The sequence below is a fragment of the Sinohyriopsis cumingii genome, chromosome 5, assembly GCF_028554795.1.
Source record: "Sinohyriopsis cumingii isolate HCF-2022 chromosome 5, ASM2855479v2, whole genome shotgun sequence".
Taxonomy (NCBI): domain Eukaryota; kingdom Metazoa; phylum Mollusca; class Bivalvia; order Unionida; family Unionidae; genus Sinohyriopsis; species Sinohyriopsis cumingii.
This window is the reverse complement of record NC_142965.1, coordinates 36074926-36100524: the sequence shown is the minus strand read 5'-3', so window position 1 is coordinate 36100524 and position 25599 is coordinate 36074926. Positions and strand designations below refer to the sequence as shown.

General features: G+C 34.2%; 1 protein-coding gene across 2 annotated transcripts in view; it reads left to right on the top strand.

The window, feature by feature from the left end:
- Nucleotides 1–25599, top strand: part of LOC149798940 (cAMP-dependent protein kinase catalytic subunit 3-like) — a 155543-nt gene that overhangs the window by 111989 nt on the left and 17955 nt on the right. The window contains exons 6-8 of one of the 2 annotated variants that reach the window (XM_089957855.1): nt 110–167; nt 10472–10549; nt 19267–19326. In XM_089957855.1, coding sequence (XP_089813981.1) covers nt 110–167; nt 10472–10549; nt 19267–19326 — 196 coding nt within the window. The remainder of the gene's footprint in view (nt 1–109; nt 168–10471; nt 10550–19266; nt 19327–25599) is intronic. The other variant, XM_089957856.1, reaches the window with a different exon arrangement.

Below are 25599 nucleotides of genomic sequence, written 5' to 3'. Positions count from 1 at the left end.
GTGTGAAACTTTGATTATGAGTAGAGTGTTACATGTTCAGGCATAAGATTTCTGAAATTTTGTTTCTGATGAAGACAGTAACAATGTTTTTAAAAAAAATTCTTTTCAGAGATATCATCAAAAAACTCCTTGTCCAGGACAGAACAAAACGACTAGGCAATATGAAGGTAAGTAAAGAGAAACTGATGTTAAATAGGAATGTCAAAACTGAGACATGGCTTTTATAATAATACCACTAGTGGCCCATTATTACATTATTGTGCGAAGTACTTCTTTTCATATACAATGAAACCTCTCTGGACCAAAACCTCAGTAGTGCAAAATTCTTTTAAAACTGAATCATGTCTCAGGTCCCAATTTTCCATTTTTAATTTCAATAAAATTTTACTCATCAAACCAAAAAACCCATATTAGGGAAATGTGATAAGAGAAAGCTATGTCTTGAAATAATCCACACAGAGGAAAATCAATCATAGCATAGTGACAGATACCAATGAAAATTACTGGTAACTATGTGTACAATTGATAGATTGTCAAAACATGCCAGCATGCTGTTATGTTAGAGGACACATGATCATATCACCTTCTTAAGTGAAAATGGTGAACCTCAGTTAACCCTAAACCCTGTAACAACAAAAAAGTAATTTGTTCCTGATGGATTTTGTCTTGAGAGGTTTCACTGCAACATTTTTGAATGTGCCATTTGACAACAGTAGTCATATTTTTATGACTTGTGAGTAAGTTATGTTCTATAATTCAGCAGTAATATTCTTTTGTCATTTTTAAATTGTAAACATATAATTTTATTGATTCCTGTACTTGTGTGAAGTCACAAGGAGCATGTTATCCATGCCTGTACTTGTGTGCCATAACAAGGAACATGTTATCCATGAGTGTACTTGTGTGCAGTTACAAGGGCCATGTTATCCATGCCTGTACTTGTGTGCCATAACAAGGATCATGTTATCCATACCTGTACTTGTGTGCAGTTACAAGGAGCATGCTATCTATGCCTGTACTTGTGTGCCATAACAAGGAGCATGTTATTCATGCCTGTACTTGTGTGAAGTCACAAGGAGCATGTTATCCATGCCTATAGTTGTGTGCCATAACAAGGATCATGTTATCCATACTTGTACTGTGTGCCATAACAAGGAGCATGCTATCCATGCCTGTACTTGTGTGCCATAACAGTGAGCATGTTATCCATGCCTGTATGTGTGTGTAGTCACAAGGAGAATGTTATCCATGCCTGTATTTGTGTGCCATCACAAGGAGCATGTTATCCATGCCTGTAGTTGTGTGCAGTCACAAGGAGCATGTTATCCATACCTGTATTTGTGTGCAGTCACAAGGAGCATGTTATCCATACCTGTACTTGTGTGCAGTTACAAGGAGCATGTTATCCATGCCTGTACTTGTGTGCCATAACAAGGAGCATGTTATCAATGCCTGTACTTGTGTGCCATAACAAGGAGCATGTTATCCATGCCTGTACTTGTGTGCCATAACAAGGAGCATGTTATCCATGCCTGTACTTGTGTGCCATAACAAGGAGCATGTTATCAATACCTGTGCTTGTGTGCCATAACGAGGAGCATGTTATCCATGCCTGTACTTGTGTGCCATCACAAGGAGCATGTTATCCATGCATGTACTTGTGTGCAGTCACAAGGAACATAGTATCCATGTCTGTACTTGTGTGAAGTTACAAGGACCATGTTAATGTATAACTAAATGAAATTAAATTGAAACAAATGATTTTTGGTATCATCTTTCTGGCAACAATGGTGTCACCATTATTGTCAACATTAAAGTTCTGTGTTAAATGTTTTTAAATCAGATTTGGCAGAGAAATGAAGGCAAAGGGGTGATACCTTGGGTACTTAAGAGTTTTGTTTTTATAAGTAGAGGCAGACATTTTGTTCTGATTAGGTGCTGCCTGCAGTCTACATGTTTCTTGTGAGATGCAAAATTTAGAAATAAATAAGATAAATACTTTGGATTGAAATTAGGAGTTGTGGTGTCTCAGTGGTGAACACTTTGGATTCCAGTAAAGAGTTGTGGCTTAATGGTTAATGCATTCAGCTTAAATTACAGTTTGTGGTGGCTTAGTGGTTAATGCAAAAGATTCAAGTAAGGTGTTGTGGCTTAGTGGTTAATGCATTGGACTCAAATTAGGAGTTGTGGTGGCTGAGTGATTAACACATTCAGTTCATGATCAGAAGGGCAGAGTTTTTCTTCCGTCACCATTGGTTCAGCCCAAACAGGCTTCTATGGTGTGTCTTTAACCAAGGTACTTTACTGTCTCTGTGTGATACAACTTTCAATGGTTTGTCTTTGGGCAAGGTTCTTTACTGTCTCCATACGATGCAACTTTCAATGGTGTCTCCTTGTGCAAGGTACTTTACTGTCTCTGTATGATACAACTTTCAGTGGTGTGTCTTTGGGCAAGGTACTTTACTGTCTCTGTATGATACAACTGTCAATGGGTTGTCTTTAGACAAGGACTTTACTGTCTCTGTATGATACAACTTTCAATGGTGTGTCTTTAGGCAAGGTACTTTACTGTTTCTATACAATGTAACTTTCATTGGTGTGTGTTTGGGCTTTCAATGGTGTGTGTTTGGGCAAAGTACTTTACTGTCTCTGTATGATACAACTTTCAATGGTGTGTCTTTGGGCAAGGTACTTTACTGACTCCGTATGACACAAATTTCAATGGTGTGTCTTTGGGCAAAGTAATTTACTGTCTCAGTATGATACAACTTTCAATGGTGTGTCTTTGGGCAAAGTACTTTACTGTCTGTGTTTGATAAAACTTTCAATGGTTTGTCTTTGGGCAAGGTACTTTACTGTTTCTATACAATATAACTTTCATTGGTGTGTGTTTGGGCTTTCAATGGTGTGTGTTTGGGCAAGGTACTTTACTGTCTCTATACTATATAACTTTCAGTGGTGTGTGTTTGGGCTTTCAATGGTGTGTGTTTGAGCAAGGTACTGTCTCTATATTATATAACTGTCAATGGTGTTTGGGCAAGGTACTTTACTGTTTCTATATGATATAACTTTCAGTGGTGTGTGTTTGAGCATTTAATGGTGTGTGTTTGGGCAAGGTACTTTACTTTCTCGATATAACTTTCAAAGTGCTGCTGTACTTTCAAAGTGCTACTGTACAGGGTTCCCACGCTATCGGGAAAAAGTCGAGAGAAATAATTTTTTTCCTGACCGTGAAAGGTCCTTGAATTTTTCAAATATTGATGAAAGTCAGTAAAAACCTGGAAATTTCCTTCACAAAGTGATGCCCGAAACAATTACGTAATTGAGTCGTAACTGAACTGATCGTGAGTTAAATTTATCGAGTTCTAACCAGAATTTTAGAAGGTTGCAGTATGGATCATTGGGTGCTTGCCATAAATATATTTGTTGAGACAATCCAAGAACTAAGTGGATTAAATTCATCTAGTAGACTTTTTGTTTCACAGATAGCTCGATATCCGTATTCTTTTTTATGGAAGGTATGAAAACCAGTCTAGCATCACAAGAGGCCAACATGGTGGCATTAAAGCATAGCCGCTTAGAGGAAGGGCTAGCAAACTTAAACATTGTTAAATCGAGTTATACCTGCATGAAATCGATATGAAAATTATTTATTTTCTCAGAAATTGCGAGAGTATTAAAATCATTATGTCCTTAATCAGCTGACAGACGATGAAACTAATGTGTTGATGAAACTTGAGCTGGGTCTAGCGATTTTGATAGCATGTCAAACGAGCACACAGAACTGTCATTTTCAAATATTGTAGAAAAAATATTGGTTATAATAAAAATACAAAAATGAAAGAGCACAAAATTTATATTCATTCCGAGACTAACTTCAGAGTTTTGTTGTATCACGTGACTACCACGTTGACATGTGCTCTCTCATGCAGGGAGCAAATGAAGCAGGGAACCAGACTACTCTGCTTGATGAATCAGACTGGCCAAGTTTCTTGTAGTTGTTCTCGAAATAAATATGTTGAGAATTATATGTTCTTTCTGGTTTTTACAAAAGATATCAGACTTTAATTTAATATAACTGAAATTTTGTACAGCAACATTAAAAAGGAGTTTGTTGTTAATATCATGTGACTATTGGACTTCGGTTGTCATTGTTTGAGATTGGTGAAGTCATGTGACTATTAACGCAAATGGCGAATACCAGGTCAGGTTTCATCTATGCTGAGTTTCATCTAGTCTGTCAGCGGATTAAAGACATAACAATTATAATACTTAACATTTTTGAGAAAATAAATAATTTTCCTATCGATTTCTTGCCAGTATAAGTTGATATAATCTAGTTTAAATTTGCTAGGCCCGCTGGTAAGCTATCTTACAGTGGTGGCAGATTCCAAATTTTTGATACATAATTGCTCTGAACCCACACTCCATCCAGAATGTCCAAATGTGAAAAATGGGGTTGGAATATTCGGTGGAAACCCAGATTAGAAAAATTTTGAATCTCTGAGCAGAACTTTGGTGCAGAACTATTACACAGGACATGTAGCTTGAAACATTGGTTTCAGATCTTAAATGGAATGCATGAGAAAATGGAAATTGTCGTCCCTTTTATTATATATTACAAAACAATAAGAGCCCGTGTATCAATACAGGTTTGGGGACTGGTTTATTGAACTACAAGAAGACAAGTTGATTTTACAGAAAATTCAGTCCTTGTTTATACAACAATATATAATTTTGAAGGTTTTTTGTCAAAATTTAAATCAGCTTTTTTGTAAATGTCTTTATGTGATGGAATTTGTAACCAAATCGTCTTAAGTTTAGATTGGTTGAAAAATTTTGTTTAAGATTTTATTGGCACACATAATTTCCGGGTTAAACTTTTTTTGTTACAAGATAAGATTCTAATACTTTGCATTTATTGGGGTTTTTTCATACTGTGATATGAAATGTTTACTTTGTATAACATGCACACATATTGCTCTAGAATTCTTTAGAATTAAAGGTTTGAAAGGAAACAAAATAATTTATGCTCATTATGTTGTTTCCATGTAGCAACATAATGCAGGTCAGCAAAGTAAAGTTAGAATTTGTATATGGTACATTGAAATGGCTTTAGATGCCAATTTATGGGAATATAGTCAAATTGTTTCATGTGACTCATTTTGTGGTTTTCTACATGATCATCTTTTCTGACATGTATGTTTTGGAGAGTCTTGAAAGAGAAACATCTTCAGATAAGGAAAATGCATGTTTTATAAACCAAAATATTCTTTAATTCCATTCAGTAAAGGTCATTTGGTTACCATGAAAAAATTAATTTCATCCTGAAAAAATCCTGAAAAAGACCTGGAAATTTATATTTAGAAAAGCATGCGAACTATGTACTGTAATGGTGTGTGTTTGGGCAAGGTACTTTACTGTCTCTACATTATAGAACTTTCAATGGTGTGTCTTTGGGCAAAGTACTTGACTGTTTCAATACGATATAACTTTCAATGGTGTGTCTTTGAGCAAGGTACTTGACTGTCTCTATATTATATAACTTTCAATGCTGTGTCTTTAGGCAAGTTACTTTACTGTCTCTATATTATGTAATTATGTAACTTTCAGTGGTGTCTTGGGGCAAGGTACTTTACTGTCTCTGTATTATATAACTTTCAGTGGTGTTTGGGCAAAATACTTTACTGTCTATATATGATAGAACTTTCAAAGTATTACTGTAACATAAAAAGCCACAACAACAAAAAAGTTAGAATTGCTTTTACTCTTTTGTAGCGAAGTTGTTTGACCTTTCCTGCAGTATCAGATAGCAAGACTTAATTATTATTGTCAGTTATGACATTTTATCTTGGTCTTTTGTGTAATTTCTTATCAAGCCTACATTGGCAAATACTGAACATAATGGTCACTTTGGCATCAGTGTGCATGTCTCTGTATGTTTGATCACTTTGACATCAGGGTGCATGTCTCTGTATATTTGATCACTTTATCATCAGTGTGCATGTCTCTGTATGTTTGATCATTTTGGCATCAGGGTGCATGTCTCTGTATGTTGGATCACATTGGCATCAGTGTACTTGTATCAGTATGTTTGACCACTTTGGCATCATGGTGCAATCATGTTTCTGTATGTTTGATTGCCATACAAAATAATTAGGCAGATTCCACCTGGAACTTAAGCAGACTCCAGGTGGAATCTGCCTAAAATGTTAAAAATCTGGTTAATACAAAGGTGGACATGGAAAATTTGAGAAGTCAAAGATGAATCCATCTAGAGTCTGTCTAACTCTAACATGGACTTTTGTCAAATTCCTGCTATTAATACATCTTTAGGCATAATTTTGGACTTGGTTGATTTTCCACCCACCATCTAGGTGGAATTAGGAACTTAGTCACTGGCATCTATTATATGAAAGGAGGAATCTGGACTTAGTTTATTTAAATAAGGCATAATTAGGGCTTGGCTTTTGTGTGTCAGTAAAGTTAAATGACTGAAAATGTAGTGATATTTTGTGATTGTAATATCACTGACAGTTCAATAAAAATATAAATAAGATATAATAACATTTATTGTTTCTTGTACAATTTGAATGATTTTCAGCAGCATTTATATTTCCTGCTTCTAATAGCTGTAATTTTATTGTTTATTTTGGGTACAATTTATAACTTCTTTCCACATTTTTCCTTGTTAAATTTCTTTTTCAAATTTGTTGTTGTTGTTGTATTTTTGTTTAACTTCAATTGGATTTAACTGCCCTCAAACAAGTTTTCATCTTGTTTTCCATTTTAAAACAGAATTTCGCTTTTCTCCTAACCTGAATTTCCTCGATATGGACCCATTTTTTAATATCGTCTCCAAAACATTTTTTAAATAATGCTCTATCCGGTCCCATTCCGCAACGAGCTTTCAAATAAGTATTTGTTCCATTTATTGTTTAACAGAGGATTGTTGTATAAAGCTTTCTGATTGGTCAAAATTTTGTAATTGCCCAATGAATCATCACGTAACAGAAACTGATGGGAAAGAGCATGTTTGCTAAACATGGCGATTCAAATTTTTGAGCGGGATATGAGATTGAATAACCAATTGAAAAATGTGTGGCAATGAGAATAGCTTGAATGCAAAGTCGATGAGAATATAATTGGTCAATCTGTATGAAAACTGAACATCAGGACAAGCATTTTGCTTTTTGTGCCATGAAGAGCTTTACAGTAGCGGCTAATGTGCTAAATAGGACAAGGAATTGAACCAGGAATCAGGATGATTTTGAAGTTATACAACTCCAAACTGATTAACTTCAGAATTTAAGGAGGGACAACATGTAGATCACTGGTGGAAATTGTTGCCAGATATCCATGTCTATCAAAGATAGTCACATCTTTGCAAAATTTTCTTGGCTGAAAATTAGAATCTACTTTCAATATCGTGAGGCATTATTGTGTATATTATCAAAATATTCTAGGTGTTATAATTCAGTGTAAAGTAAGAGTAATTATATCATGATAAATGTTTGTCACAGCTGCTTATGGAACAAGGACTAATTCAAGAGACCACAACAGCATCATAGTTTGTGCAATCAAAAATCCAGTCTACAGTACAAGTGACATAAGGCAGGCTCCTAGCTTTTCTTCTTCTCATAATCAATGTCTCAAATGGATGCTTTTCTGCAATTTTGCATTATTTTCATGGCTGAATTTTTCAATGCAGATTAATATTTTATATTTTATATATGTTTATGTGTTCACAGATGCCTGTGCATATGTTCCAGGCTTGATACTTTGATTTTTAAAACCACTTCATTATTTAGTGTCAGATACTTCATATCATGTTGTATATACTGTATATGTTGTACATCACAGATAGAAGGCCTCAGGGTAGATTAGTTCTGTAACTAATTGAATTACCTTCTCTAAATAAAGTCATTATCATTATTATTATTATTATTATTAACCCCCATTTCTCTTGCCTTGGATGTCATATAATTACAACATCTGTATAATTGTTTTCATGCACACATCACCTTGGTTAATAAAGTCCTGTTTAATTCATATCCATTATTTCTTTGAAACCTACTGAAATGTCTGAAACACTAAAAACCTTCAGTAAAATACTATATAATGATCAAAATTTTAGTGAAATCTTACAAAAGTTTTAGTCAAATTTTTTGTGAAACCTCACAAATATTTCAGAGAAATTTGGGTGAGACCTCAACATAATTTCAATGCAAGTTTTGGTCAAAATATGTGTGAAATCTCACCAAACTTTAAAGTGAAATGAAAAATACTTAAGTGATGCCATCATGGATTAGATTTTGTATGCAAGAAAGAAAATGGCATTGCCCCTTAGGACAAGAAAAACCTAAATCTTATTTGATAATGTCTGTCAAAATAAAATTTATGATCCATTTTAAATATTACTGTGAATATTTATCATTGATTCCCAATAATGTCTAAAAATCATTAGGCAGTTTAATAGAAATCTGAAGTATAATTTTTATGGTTTAGGCAGAAATTGTTTAAAAAACCTGTCTGAAATCCGCCTTGACATTTTCATTATTGTATGGGGTTTCTGCAGGTATTTCCATCTAATTAGGCAGAAGTAAAGATTCTGCCTAGTAACAGTAATTTGCATATTTCGAGCTATATTCCACCCTGAATCTGCCTAAAAGTGATAATAAGGGGAATCTAGGCTAATTAAGCGGAATAAACAGACTCCACCTAGTAGACAGAATAAACAAATTCCACCTAGTAGGCGGAATAAACTAATTCTGCCTAGTAGGCAGAATAAACAAATTCCGCCCGTAATAGACGGACTAATTAGCATATTACGGGCTGTATTCCACCCTGAATGCGCCCTGAACCCACCTAAAATTTATAATAAATGGAATCTAGGCTTTAAGCGAAATCCGCTTTGAAATTCCACCTGGAATCTGGTTAAAGTCAGGGCAGAAGTTTTCGTACAGGCGTGACTTTGGCATCAGTGTGCATGTCTCTGTATGTTTGATCACTTTGACATCAGGGTGCATGTCTCTGTACGTTTGATCACTTTGACATCAGGGTGCATGTCTCTGTATGTTTGATCACTTTGGCATGATGGTACATGTTTCTGTATGTTTGATCACTTTGGCATCAGGGTGCATGTCTCTATGTTTGATCACTTTGGTTTCACAGTGCATGTCTCTGTATGTTTGATCACTTTGACATCAGGGTGCATGTCTCTGTATGTTTGATCACTTTGACATCAGGGTGCATGTCTCTGTATGTTTGATCACTCTGGCATCAGGGTGCATGTCTCTGTATGTTTGACCACTCTGGCATCAGTGTGCATGTCTTTGTATGTTTGACCACTCTGGCATCAGGGTGCATGTCTCTTTATGTTTGACCACATGCTAGATTTAGCCTTGATCTTAAAGGTTTGACTTTTATTTCAATACACTTTTCTTTTATTCTACCCTTTTTAGATTGGAATATAGTTTCTTTTTTCACTTATTTTTATCTAGCTAAATAAATGCCCTGATCATTGAAGCATGGGAGTGGGCTCTGCATGCAGACAAAGGCCAGTATATTGCTCAGAACCTTACATTATGATCATAGCTGAGTTTGCAGGCAGGCAAAACTACTAATTAAGCAGAACACTTTGTATAAATTATGTTCATCTTGAAATCAAAAGCTAAGTGCTTTTGAAACACCATTATCTATTAAACCTATATAGCTTTCCCTCATTATATTGACCTTTATTATAACACAAATTCTCATTGTATGTGCTACAAAATTTAAACCCTTGTACTTAAAATGTTCTATCACATGTATGATTATGGGTTAGAGAAAGCAAGGTGAAACTTAATATATCTTTACATCCTTCTTTGGACACTATTATTTGACAATTAAATGCACAGATACCATCAAAGGAAGACATATTATTTAATTGACATAAATTAAAATTATTACTAAATGTTTGACATCATTTTGTTTACCCTTTAAGCCCCCTTAAGATGCATAATTATATTCATCAAATTCTTGTTTCATTCTTGCTGTACTGAGGTTTGGTACATAACACCATCAGCAATTATGACTAATAACTATTGCAGTATAATGAGTGAGTTTTGTGTTTTCATGATATATATTTAAGGAGAAAATTGTTTTTGATAGGTAACTGATATCACAAAGTTTATATTGAACACCAACAGAATATTGTGATGTCTTTAAACATAAAATATACAGTATAGGCTTGACATCAGTGTCACTTTTCTTGTAAATCTTGTGTTATTCCCGTTAGTGTCAATGTTAACCTTGTGCATTTAACATTTACTCAAAACCAGATCTCACACCCTTAAGAAGGTCACATTTTTTTCTGGTGTTTATGGATATGTTTGGTTTTTGTTTCAGATATGACAGAGCATCCATGACATAGCTAAGCATCACACAACATTTTTAATAGTAGAATTTGTACATTTGATTGTTTTTGCAGAATGGGGCTGATGATGTGAAGCGACATAAATGGTTCAAGAATGTTGACTGGGATGAAGTGGCAGCACGAAAACTAATAGTAAGGGAGTTGACAGTTCTCCTTGTATTACTGACCTCAATCTTTCTAACCATTAGAAAATTACCTTTATGAGCACTGCTGTCTTTCTCACTGAAATTTATTAAATGTCCACTAAAGTGTGATGTTCATAATTGCAGATTAACCATTCATACAGATTAAAGTTTTACATGTTAGGGATAGGTGATACCTTGATGACTGTAGATCTTGTATGAATTTATGTTTGCTTAACTCCAAGTAACACAAATAATCTGCTTAGATATTTTATCCAGATAATCCAGACATCATCATAAAATATAAAAGTATAAAACTTTACTTGACTTTTCTAAATATTCAGCTGTGATAAAAGTTTCCTATAATGATCTTTTTGTAAAACTGAGAAGTTAATCTCAGATCGTAAACTTCGCAGTAAGATGGTAGAAATTATTACCAGCATGATTCATGTTGTTTTTTCCACTCTGACATCTGTAAAGATTAACACATGACCTTACTCCTGAATAAATATCCAGCCATGGTCACCACATTTATTGTAATCACTGTACACTGCCTGTAGTGTTCCCTCATTATACTGCATTCTATCAATAATAAAACTTGTCTCCTGTGGTTTTCATGGGGTAAATACTATATTCTTTAAAATGGAGGAATCAGTGTGAAAGCAAATAATCTTTAAAAAGAGCATAAACAAGTATGATTAGTTAATAATGAATCCAGAATTTTTTCAAAAGATATTAATGTTAAATTCCATCATTATGCAGCTGAGTAAAACATCTTAATAAGCCAGTGAAGGTCATTCTTTTGTGGTCTTGAATTGGAAAAACAGAATGTTGAATGTGATAGCTGACTCCCTAGATGGGATCTTAGTATGAAGCAAGTTCAGGCCTAAATTATTCTGTCAGATGGTACAGTTCATATTGTTTTCTCCATACAAGGAAGAAATGATGAGGATTATTTATATATCAAGAGCTGATAAAACTTGAAAATGTGCATCACTCCATATGTTACTATGTACCAATTTCCTAATTAGTACCATATGTAAGGTTAAAATTTAACTCTGTTCTTTACAGCTGAAAGGAAGAAAGTAAAATATATGGCACCAACAATTTTATTACAGAAGTTAGGGAGTGGGGGAGGTGGAGATTTCCTCTTAACCCTTTACCTCATGCAAGCATCTTTGGACGCCTCTACACCATTCGCATGGAAGCGCCTTTTAATGCCACTACTCAAATCGCATGGAAGCGCCTTTTGACGTCGGCTGTAAACATCAGCCATTTTAAGCCAGTTTTCGTAGCGCCACCTTCAGGGAAAATCCCCTATTAGATACTACATTCATTTCTGCGAATGACAATTACATCAGATCATGTGGTCACTGTTTATGCACTGGTCGATATCTGCTATTTAAAGTAACTGGGTCATAATCTCCACTCTCCAAAATGGCGGTTGCAGATTTCATTCAGTACTTAATGAAGTTTTCACGATTAGAATCACAACTATGAAAGATTCAATAACCAGGTAAAGGCTCTGATATTGATGTAGGCAGCAATTAGTTTTTATAAATTATCAAATTCAGATGACTTAGTGATGTAGACACAGACGAAAAACTTGTAAATTTCAAGTATGAGAAATGGCATCTACGGTTGGTCATGAGGCCTCACTGACATGACAGTGAACGAGTTCTCTCAAGATTTTAAAGCACATAAAAAATTCTTCCGTGATAAATAATTACACAGCTATAACAATTGGACTTTACTCTTAAATTTTTCCACATATAATGGATGTGTACCAAAAATGTAAAATGGTTAAAATTGCTGTCAAACGGAACATACACTACATTGTTTAATAGTTCACAGGCAGGCCTATGCATATGGGGTCGACTGGGTAACAGGTGTTCTGTTTATAGTGTGCTGCACTTTGTAACTATGCTCTATGAGGTAAAGGGTTAAAAATGTCTACTCTCTACTTTGTTTTCCTTCTTTTGTCTGCATATATTTCATATGTCATTTAATGAAAAAACAGGGATGCTGCCAGGGCACTTGAATGTGCAAATGTGCAAAATTTGTGTGAATTTGTGCACTAGGAGAGCAATGATACATGAGAATTTCTGCAAATTAGTTTAAAGTTGCACATGTAAAAATTTACTATTCCTAATACACAATTTTTATTTTTCACTGATAACCCTTATAGTCTTTGTCATGATACAAGTATCATAGCATTTGTCATGACATGTCTTTTTTCAGGTAAGTAACACATCTGGGTTCTTTGGCTTGACTTGAATCATTGAACTAAACTTGATTGGCATATTGGGCTCTGGAACAAACATTTTGTTGTAGCTTGAACCTTGCATTAAATTAGTTTATAAATGCATGTTTAAAACACATTCTATCTAAAAGCCCCAAATGGCTGATTCCCAGAGTAGTTCATCTTCAGATGATGATTTCATTCAGCATACTGGTTGATGATAATAACAATGACAGTAACTTTTAAAGTTATGAACTATCAGATTATTGGAGTGGGAAAGTATTAATGATGATGGCAATGAGTGATTTTGAACCTGAAAATAATGTCGAATATGAGTCCAGTGTACGTGCTGGATGGACAGAAATAACATGCAGGTCAACCCCACTTTCAGCAGTTAACTGAAGAAGAGCAGAATACCAAGCCTAATGCAATTTAAAAGCAGAGTGCAGTTTTCTTTTCTCAACTAATTTATCCCTGTGGGATCTTGTGCTGCAAAACTATATATTTCTATATGAATTAAGATAAAGTGAATAAATAAGAATATAAAACAAAATTAAAAAGTAAAGTTATTTATTTGATCAAAATACATCTTTCGAAAAAAATGATACTTTGGCATTGATGCACTTAAAACCCTACTACAGCATTATAGAACAGATAAGAAATCTGGTATAGTAGTCAGCAAAGCACTGATTTGATAAATTGAAACTTTGGCAGAGCTAATGTTAGTGAAAAATCTTATTTTGTGGAAATTTGTACCTTACAACCACAGAGAACAGTTTCCCAACTTTTTCAAGCTGGCTTGGCTAGCCATTTATATGCCCATTCACACAGCAGACTGTGAAAGGGGGGTTCTTAGTACAGAACTATGTTCATACTCAGGTAAGGAACAGATTAAGCTCAGAATCAATCTACAGATTAATCTTGTTGTGTATATTTGATTTAATTATATCTGATTTAATATATATTTATTTCAATTTAATTGTTTGTTTGTCAGTTTAAAATTATTTTTTTCATTACATGCTATTGTAATGTAAATTTATTCGCTGGAGATGATACTTTTTCCAGAAAATAGTTTGACTTTAACTGTTCGTTTTAGTAAACACCAGGTGTTGACCTAGACCCTAACCTTGATTCAAAATTAATAGCAACCATGTAAATAAGTTTCTGTTTTTATTTTAAAATGTATGGTTGTTGTTGAGGTCATGATGGGACTACTGATTTAAGATGTAAACAATTTTTTAACTTTTATTTCTTAAAGTAAAATGATTGGTTTTCATCAGGGCCACACTGGGTGTATGTGATCTTTAACAAGTAAACAATTTCGACGAGGTTCTGGAACACGATATCATGACCCCCTTTTTGCATTTTAGAATATGATATAACCTTTGTTTTAGAGAGATATTCTCAGTAGTTGGGCTTTTTCTTTACACTGGAAGATGTATGTTGTGCTGTTTGGAGTTATTTCAAATTACTTGGATTCAAAAGGATTAATTCTTTTATTTCTGGAAAATATGTATGCTTATGTTAAATTCGTGAACAAAGACATCTCTTATAAAAATTCATTCAGATTTCCAAAACTGGAGTGATATTTCTTGTTTCTACAAGGAACTGTAGACTTCAACACTACAGATTACAGCATACGTCATCGTCTTCCATCTTGGATTCTTCATTGGGACTCGAACTTGAAATCATTAGATCATTTTACCATTAGGACTTAAGAAATTTTATTCGTGGATTATTCTTGGATTAGTTTTGGAACTGATTCTTTAAAACCGTAAGTTCAAATTTTTTCATTCTTACAGAATTTTTCAAAGGAAATAAATTTCTGTATTTTTTCAAAGCTTGTTGTTTTCACTCCTTCTTGTGTTACTGTTTGTTCAAGCCTAAACACTTAACATAAGAATCTCTACTTCAAATATACCGCTCCGGTGGCCTAGTGGTTAGAGCATCTGCCTCGGATGAAAAAGGTCATGGGTTCGATCCCTGGTCGACTTATACCAAAGACTTACAAAAATGGTACTAACAGCTGCCTTGCTTGGCACTCAGCATTAAGAGGTTAGTGTTAGGACTAGTCAGCCTGGTATCAGGATAATGTGACTGGGTGGGACATCATGCTACATGTCTGCAGCATGATGCCCCAGTGCTAGACATCACTATAAACTGCCACAATGCAGACATTGTAGTGATATGACTGAAAAATTGTTAAAGCTATGTTAAAAATCCAAATCACATCTCCTTTAAATACATTCCCCAATCGCATTGTGTTAGGAATATTAGCCTGCTTCCTCATGAAAATCATCTTATCATGTCTATATTAAATAGACATAGGGCAGTAACTCTTGCCCATCCCCTTGATACCACCAGGTGTCACCATTATTTAGCTTCACAACTGTACAGAGCACACATCATATAATTATCCTCTGTCAATCCAGCCGTTTTTTTAAAAAAATTCCTTTTGGCCCATCCAGTGTTCATTTTAGCTTTATTGTGCAGATTTGTTGATCTACTGCTGCAGATTGTATGCATTATTTTACAATTTCTGCCAATTTTGACTGATTTTGTCACCTTTCAGACTGCATCTTTAAACACTACCATCGCATGATGCTAATGTTGAACTTATGCAAGGTTATTATGAGTTAGCATACCTTTGACTTTGGTCTTCATAGTGAAATTCTGAAAAGCTGCTTGATATTTATATTTTGTTTATTCATATTTCATGCTGTTTGGATAGAGTTATGGCTTAACTATTAGATAAGTATTGTGCATAAGTTCATAACAGGCCATAGGTTTCTGATACAACACTTTCAATGTTCTGTTAGTTATGACAATGTTTTAGCAACTTAGTAATTTCAGTACATTACTGGCTTCTGCTTTGATACATGTTTTTGTGTCATTTCAGCAGAATGTCATTTTAAATGATGTACATGTATATGCAACTTCAGAGCATGGAAGTTTACCATGACTCTTGTTTTGTATATACTGTGTATACACTGTTTATGATAAACAGCATCTATAATACATAGTCATTTGAAGTCTGAGCTTCCATTTTAGCTAATTAGTCATCTACTGATTTGCCAATGTATGCTATTCACTAGTTAGTCACATACTAATTTGCTAATCTGTGTTTTGTTTTCTCTTCTTGTGTCGTTGTTTCAGGAGAAATGTTTACTATACACATAAAATGCATGTTCAAAGCAATCATCCTTTTGCCATTGAAGACTGAATATATCAAGAAAGACAGCTATGGTTCATTGTTGGCGATACCGATTCATTGGGGAGTACTCCCAGTTTTAAGCAGCCCATGAGGCATAAGTCCCTCTGCATGTCCAAGCATGGCAATTCAGGGTGCATGGGGTTGGTTCATGCCAGATCCATTGGATCCAACTCTTAATACTGCCGTACTGTTACAGACAGTCCCGATATCACCAGTCCAGCTGTCTCAGCATTTTCTTTGAAATGGTCCAGCCAAATAGTTCATATGTGAATCTTTGTGATAGATCCGTCTGTCAATCATTTATCATAATCATGCCGGAGATTTCAGTGAGAAATCTGTCTGTTCAGCCAGGCCTTTGGTGTGGCTAGTACCGGTGATTGCTAGGCCGCCTTATATATGACCAACATCTAGGGCGACCACACACTGTTCACACCAGATCCATTGGATCTAATGCATATTAAAGCAGCACCATTGTTGGCATCCAGCCATTCCAACATGTGAACCTTTTCATCAGATCTGTCCAGCCAACTATGATTTATGGGGATCTTAGTGACAGATCTGTCTGTCCATCCAACCATATTGTTAGCTACAATGCACTTTCTATGACCGATTTCATTGAGAAATCTATCTGTCCAGCCAGGCCAGTACCGGTGATAGCCGGATCGTCTTCTGTGCTGAAAGCAAGCCAGCAGGCAGTGCCACATACATGACAGCCATTAAGCTTTTGGCGTAATCATTATGCTTTTTTTCACCAAATTGTGCATTATGTTAGACTGTATATGGATTACACCTTTTTGGTACATAAATAAAAAATAAAAATAAAGGAATAAAACGTTTTTGTCATTTTTATTATCATCTCTAATTCTACTGATATAAATCTGAGAATATTCTTGAAAAGTTGACTGCTGTGTGAGAATAGTGTCAGAGTACTCTCCTTATTCGCTATTTATAGCAACTGTATATGATCCCGTATATAAAAAAAAAACAGATGGGTTTCTTCACATGTGAACTTTGTCTCAGAGAAAAATTTCATTAAGTTATGAACCAGTCTGTCCTTTTAAAGAAAACTGCACCCTCCCAACCACCTCGACATGCACACATCCTCGTTAGTCTCTTGCTCAACTAAAAACTGATGACACCTAGTGGTATCAAGGGGACAAGGGGAGGTAATGGGCAAGAGTTACTGCCATTTGTCTATTTAACATTGTCAGGATAAGACAATTTTTGTCTTTTAGTAGGGCTGGATTTGCAAGGTAGGAGGCTAATATTCCTACCATAATGTGATGGGTAAGTATTCTCGGAGAAACCTAATTACTTAAAAATTTGCTTTTATACAACTAGAGGAGACATCTTTTAAAGATTTTGATATCATTAGAGCTCTAACACACTGGAGCAGGAAGAAAGATGGAGATTGAAGTGTTATGTAAATACTGAATTAGAGCTGTTTCCTCCTCCTCCCCTCCACTGTTTCCACTTAATTTGGTGAAAAGGGGGAGCTCCGTCATATATATAAAATCCTGGCAGCATCTCTGAAAAATGTCTAACATTAATAGGGACCAAAAACAAATTCTGTTTTATGGGAAATCTAAGGTGCATACCACCTCCACATATATAAATTAGTTGGTGCCAAACCTTACTTGCACATGCCTACTACACACTGACTCATTCTTCACTCGACCATATTGATTTTGTTGGAGTTTTATATATATCAGACTGACTCTTTATTTAAGTTTTGACCAGTGATTCCATTAACCATCAAGCCATTGTCATGGTGGTCTCTTTTCTGTTCTTCTAAGAGTGTTTAAGAAAGCAAAATAAAACCCTAAATGATAGTTCCTCAGAGATTTGGTCAGACTAGATCTGTCTTTCTTGATGCACAAACTACAAATGATAGGTTCTCATAGATTTGGTCGAACTAGAGATTTATTTTCTTGATGTACCAACTCCAAATGAAAGGTCCTCCAAGATTTGGTCCAACTAGATCTATATTTCTTGATGCACAAACTCCAAGTGATAGGTCCTCAGAGATACGGTCGAACTAGATATATATTCTTGATGCACAAATTCTTAATAATAGGTCCTCAGATATTTTGTCGAACTAGATCTCTATTTCTTGATGCACAAATACCAAATGATAGGTCCTCAGAGATTTGGTCGAACTAGATCTATATTCTTGATGCACACATTCCAGATGATAGGTCCTCAGAGATTTGGTCAAACTAGATATATATATATATATTCTTGATGCACAAATTCCTAATAATAAGTCCTCAGATATTTTGTCGAACTAGGTCTATATTTCTTGATGAACAAATTCGAAATGATAGGTCCTCAGAGATTTGGTCGAACTAGATCTATATTCTTGATGCACAAATTCCAATTGATGGGTCCTCAGAGATTCACTGAGCCTAGATCAAGATCCATCTGGCATAAACCTTTCTTTCTTTAAGAAGTGTTAATATCATTAATTATTAATTTAGATAAGGGCTGATTTCATATGAAATGTATGCAATTGTTTTAGTAGTTTCTATCTGTTGCACACTGAGGTGATCAAAATGTTGAAATTTTTACAAGTGATTGGTACATTTAACATACAGTTATAAAGATGTAAGATTACCACATGACAATAAATCAATGTTTTGTGCAAAAAAAATGTTCATTAGCATGGCTTACATTTTAACACCTAATTTTGTGCATATACCCTTTGACAAGAGCAGTAAATAGTCAGATATAAAAAATGTAATGGATTTCTGTAGATATGCCAGTATTACCATGTGATGAAATATATATCTAGTGTTGTGCCTGGCCAGTTTTAGAAGGGCACTGCACTTGGAGACTGCCTCGTCTTAAATCTCCAGATATTTAATATTTTGCACATGGTAACATTCTATGTGTACATTTTAGTCATCAACTTGGCATGGTGCAGACCTATTTTTCACTCAGTGTAAATCTCAGACCTATTTTTCACTCACAGTGTAAATATTATCTTGAATACACCATTGGAGTGCATAAAAATCACTTTTCTTATTAGCTTTCATGACAGATTTCGTTATGCTTAAAATGCCCTGACAGGCAAACAGTACCTTACTCTGACTAGTGGTCTGGGGACAACACTGATTCCATAAGCCAACCCTACCCTACCCACCCTTTCTCATCAACATCTTAATGTGCTAGGTTATATGTGCCAACTGATTCACAGAGCATGACTCAGTTTTCTGCAAAGTTTTTTATGTTTGTGCTTTACTTGTTGTTTGATCTTACTTTGTTTCAGCCCCCAATAACCCCAGAAGTATTACACGCTGGGGACACTTCGAATTATCACAACCGTCCTGTGAGTAACATTGGAGTAAGCTCCCTTGTATGCCTGCTTAGCTCCCAGTATGACCTAGACAGTTGCTTTATTTTCAAATACAGATGCATCCTATTTATCAAAGAATCCCACAACATGTACATTTTCTCATTCTTTATTCATACAGATTTAAAATCTCTTGTTGGATGTACTTGCTTTTCTTTGCTATATGCCAGAATGATGCGATCACATTTCCAAACTGTGCTGTACATTTTCTCTTTTGTAGGTGACAACTTTAAGATTTTGCACTTAGTTTCTCTGACACCATTATATGTACAGTCATGGATTTATTTATCGTAAATAGTACAACTCACATTGTGCAAATTAGGTCACACTTCTACAGAATTCTACTACCTTGTCTGTATATTGCTGAGATATTTTGGAGGTGGGGGGGGGATACTCCACATTAAAAAAATGCTTATTTTTAGTCCAAACTATATAAGTTTAAGAAAAATTTGTTTCTTATCAATTTGCAATTGCTGGTCTTCTTTGGTCATTTTAAAATCCATTTTGTGACTATGTAGGAGGTTCTTCTTGGAATACTTGTACTATAATAGAAAGAGTTTTCAAGCCAAGATTTTGAGTGCATTCTGATGCTATCAGTCTAATTGAATAACTTTAAGGCAGATTGCTTTTACAGCCTTGATAAAATTTACCTATTGATTTCAATTACAGGCATTATCAATACAATTTCTCAGTAATGGTACAGCCTTTTATTAGCATCCATAAAGTATAACCACAGATCTGAGGTCATTATTTGTGGCATCTAAGTCAAGGCTTTGTAGCTCCAATCCTTATGTCCAGTTAGGAAACTTAAGTTGTGCTGCATTGCCTACAATAACTGTTGAGTTAAATTTTTAGTGATTTTGTTACATTTTTTTACATTTTAGCTTTATATTTTCATCATGGTGGGATTTTATATAAGTAGGTGTAGGAATGTGATATGAAATATTCATCAGCATGCTCTGCTGAGAAATTAGGAGATATCAATGATCAATCTAATTAACTAATGAAATAATCTAGTGCATGTGAAATCTTTTGCTATTTTTTTTTTTAATTGAAAACCAGCATTTTTAGTTAGAACAGTAACCTTCATATTTTTAGTTTCTTATGTAAACCATGGGTGTGTACTTTAGTTTTTGATTTAGTTAGTCACAGGAAATGGTCAAAATAATCAGCTTTAAAATTTAAATGTCTGAATATTTCATACGCTAATCAGACATGGTGTTCAGTGAACAAATGTTAATTCCACATGGTTTCCTGACCATATATATTTAAGAAATAGCACATAAGAATTCCTTTGTTTGCAGAACACTTATTATCAAACTTAATTTGTTTAGTTCTTATCTGTGAAAGGCATTTTGTAGCCCATACAAAATTTTTAGGCAGATTTCGCCTGGATTTTGGGTGGATTCAGGGTGTATTCCAGATTGCTGTAAAGAGCTTTCTGATTGTTCAAAATTTTGTACTTGCCCAATGAATCGTCATGTAACAGAAACTGATGGGAATGAGCATGCTTGCTTAACATGGCGATTCAAATTTTCAAGCAGGATACGAGTTTGAATAACCATTTGAAAAATGTGCGGTAATGAAAATAGCTTGAATGCAAAGTCACTAGAAACGTAATTGGTCAATCTGTATGAAAACTGAACGCCAGGATTAGCATTTTGCTTTTTGTGCCATAAAGAACTTTACAGTAGTGGCTCACATGCTAAATATGACAAGGAATTGAACCAGGATGATTTCACTCCAAACTGATCACCTTCCACAATGCAAGGAGGGACAACGTTATTGATCACTGGTGGGAATTGTTGATATTGTTGCCAGATACCCGTGTCTATCAAAGATAGTCATATCTTTGCCGAGTTTTCTTGGCCCACAAGTAGAATCATCCTTCAATATTGTGAGTGGTATTATTGTGTATATTATCAAAATATTCTAGGTGTGTTAGAATTAAGTGTAAAATAGGAGTAATTATATCATGATAAACGTTTGTCATGGCTGCTTATGGAACAAGGACTAATTCAAGAGACCACAACAGCATCATAGATTGTACATTAATTAAAAATCAAGTCTACAGTACAACACTGACATAAGTCAGGCTAATAGCTTTTCTTCTTTTCATAATCAATGTCTCAAATGGATGCTTTTCTGTAATTTTGCATCATTTTCACAGTTGAATTTTTCAATGCAGGATAATATTTTATATTTTATATATGTTTATGTGTTCACAGATGCCTGTGCATATGTTCCAGGCTTGATACTTTGATTTTTAAAACCACTTAATTATTTAGTGTCAAGCCAGATTCTTCATGTCATGTTTTATATACTGTATATATTGTACCTAACAGATAGAAGGTCTCAAGGTAGATCAGTTCTGTAACTAATTGAGTTACCTTCTCTAGATAAAGTCTTTATTATTATTATTATTATTATTATTATTAACTCCCATGCCTTTTGCCTTGGATGTCATATAATTACAACATCTGTTTAATTTTGTTTCATGTACACTGAAATATCACCTTGGTTAATGAAGTCCTGTTTCATTTATATCATTATTTATTTGAAAGCTTTTGAAATGTCTGAAAAATTACTGAAACTTAAGTAAAATACTATATAATGATCAAAATTTTAGTGAAATCTCACCAAAGTTTTAGTAAACTCTCACAAAACTTTCAATGAAATGTTAGAGATTTCACCAAAAGTAAAGTGAAAGTTTTGGGCAAACTTTTTGTCAAACCTCACCAGACTTTTGATTGAAGTTAGGTCGGAATTTTTGTGAAATCTCACCAAACTTTCAGTGAAATGGAAAAGACTTAAATGATGCCATCACAGATTAGGTTTTGTATGCAAGGAAGAAAATGAGGGCAAGAAAAACCTAAATCTTATTTGATAATGTCTATCAAAATAAAATTTTTGAACCATTTTAAAAATTATTGTGAATATTTATCATCGATTCCTGATCATGTCTAAGAATCATTAGGCAGTTTAATAGAAATCTGAAGCGGATTTTTTATTGGATGATATTTGTGTAGACATTTTAGGCAGCCTTTATTTTTTTAGATGGAAACCTTAGGCGGATTTTTATTTCAGGTGGGGTTGTTTCAGGTAGAATTTTATTTCAGGCAGAAATCTTATTTAAGTGGAATCTTAGGACAACTAATCTGCATATTTTGCCTAAAATTCTGCCAGAAATCCACCTCAAGTCCGCTTGAAATTCATCTTAGCTTCTTTAAGTGTAGGCAGAAAATACTTAAGAAACTTGTCTGAAATCTGCCTAAAGTCTGCCTGGAAGTTTTTTTTACAGGATTTCAGGCTGAAATCTTAAACGGATTCTTTTTATTCAAGCAGAATATTAGAACAACTAATTTGCATATTTTGGCTAAAATTCTGTCCTGGATCCACCTGAATTCCGCTTGAAATTTGACTAAGCTCCCATAATATGAGCAATTATAGTTTAGGCAGAAAGCTCTTAAAAAACCTATCTGAGATCTGCCTTAAGTCAGCCTGGAAAATTTTGTATGGGAGGTATCATATTTCTGGTGTTAGCAATGGTGACAGTGGCAGTATCTATATCAGTGTTGTCAAGAATTCTAAGTTTTTGTGTTTAGACTTATGAAGTTATAACTTGTGAATTCATTTATATTTGTGGTTATAAATTTTCTTTTGTTTTTGAAAAATGAAATTTTCATCAGTTGTAAAATTCATCGGTGGGGACTGTGATACTACTTTCTTTATATTTGGACCATTATTACATCTTTTAGACTTTGGTGTAATATTACTGAATGTCTGGTACACAAAACTACATGTTTTGCTGATCAGCAGAAAGAATGATTATAACACTGTGTAGGGATAATTTGAGGATAGGGATGGGATTGCAAAAGGAAGTCTGATAATCTTTTCTCATTTGATTAATAATATTCTAATAATTATTTATCTCTAATATTCCACTTGAATAAAGCATTTGATCAATAATATTCTAATAATCATTTATCTCTAATATTCCACTTGAATAAAGCATTTGATCAATAATATTCTAATAATTATTTATCTCTAATATTCCACTTGAATAAAGCATTTGATCAATAATATTCTAATAATTATTTATCTCTAATATTCCACTTGAATAAAGCATTTGATCAATAATATTCTAATAATTATTTATCTCTAATATTCCGCTTGAATAAAGCATTTGATCAATAATATTCTAATAATCATTTATCTCTACAGTGATACATGTATTATATACTCCATTCCTCCTCCTCTTCCACTCCACCCCATACCATAAATTGTACAATTTGGCCATTGTTTTCATTGGTTAGGATCTAACTATGATTTTATAGGCATAATAATAAAGTATATCGACTTGAATTTGTAAAATTCAAACTGACATCTTGAAGAAAAAGAACAATGTTATAAATTTTAATGGCCCAGGAAGGTTAGCCAGTATCAACAGAATCTGACATAACAGAGGAAATTATATCAGTAGTTTTGTTTTAAAATGTCTGCTGCTGGAAATGGCTCCACCGCATAAAGATCTTGTGTGAAAAACAAGTTGACTGTAGACTGTACACTGAACTCACTTGCTAGGAGATTTTATTCATTTTAAACAGTTATGAGAATCTTCCACATTTATCCAAACTTTGTAGAGAAATTAACAGATTTCATTTGATCCATCCATTTAACTAATGAAATAATCTGGTGCATGTTAATTTGTTGCCTTTTTTTCTTATTTGCACCATTGTTCAGTTTTTTTAGGACAGCATCGTTCACTCTGTTTTGGATAGCATTGTTCAGTTACTTTATTTTGGACAGCAACATGTTTATTTTTGAAACCATTTTAGTTTCTTACGGGAACTGTGGATTTTGTGTATGCACTTTGCTCTCCTTAGTCACAGCAATTGGTTAGAATAAATCAGCTATAGAGGTTTGTATATGTCATATGCTAATGGTTAGAATAAATCAGCTATAGAGGTTTGTATATGTCATATGCTAATGGTTAGAATAAATCAGCTATAGATGTTTGTTCATGTCATATGCTAATGGTTAGAATAAATCAGTTATAGATGTTTGTACATGTCATATGCTAATGGTTAGAATAAATCAGCTATAGATGTTTGTATATGTCTTATGCTAATGGTTAGAATAAATCAGCTATAGATGTTTGTATGTCTTATGCTAATGATTAGAATAAATCAGCTATAGATGTTTGTATATGTCTTATGCTAATGGTTAGAATAAATCAGCTATAGATGTTTGTATATGTCATATGCTAGTCATATAGTTCAGTGAATGAATGTTAATTCCACCTGATTTCTGTTCAAAATTCATTCAAGAAATAGCACAGTGTTGGTGATGGAAATAGTCATAGCAACATCATGGTCAGTGTTGTCAATGGTGCTTTGTTAACATTTTTGAAAGTCATATAATGTGAATTCATTTATTTTTGTAGTTATACAATTTTTTGTGGATTTGAACCATGATATTTTCATAAGTAGATAAATTAATTGGTGGGGACTGGAATATGACCTTCTTCATTATAAGTTCATTGGTGGGGACTGGGATATGATCTTCTTCATTAGTAGATAAGTTCATTGGTGGGGACTGGGATGTGACCTTCTTCATTAGTAGATTAGTTAATTGGTGGGGACTGTGACATGACCTTCTTCATTAGTAAATAAGTTCATTGGTGGGAACTGGAATATGACTTTCTTTATTAGTAGATAAATTCATTGGTGATAACTGAGATATGACCTTCTTCATTAGTAGATAAGTTCATTGGTGGGGACTGGAATATGACTTTCTTCATTAGTAGATAAGTTCATTGGTGGGAACTGAGATCTGATCTTCTTCATTAGTAGATAAGTTCATTGGTGGGGACTGGGATATGACCTTCTTCATTAGTAGATAAGTTCATTGTGGGAACTGGGATATGATCTTATTCATTAATAGATAAGTTCATTGGTGGGAACTGGGATATGACCTTCATTAGTAGATAAGTTCATTGGTGGGAACTGGGATATGACCTTCATTAGTAGATAAGTTCATTGGTGGGGACTGGGATATGATCTTATTCATTAGTAGATAAGTTCATCGGTGGAAACTGGGATATGATCTTCTTCATTAGTAGATAAGTTAATTGGTGGGACTGGAATAAGACCTTCTTCTTTAGTAGATAAGTTCATTGGTGGGAACTGCAATGCTACTTTCATTATACATGGACTATTGTTATGCTTTTAATGCCATTGTAGGTAG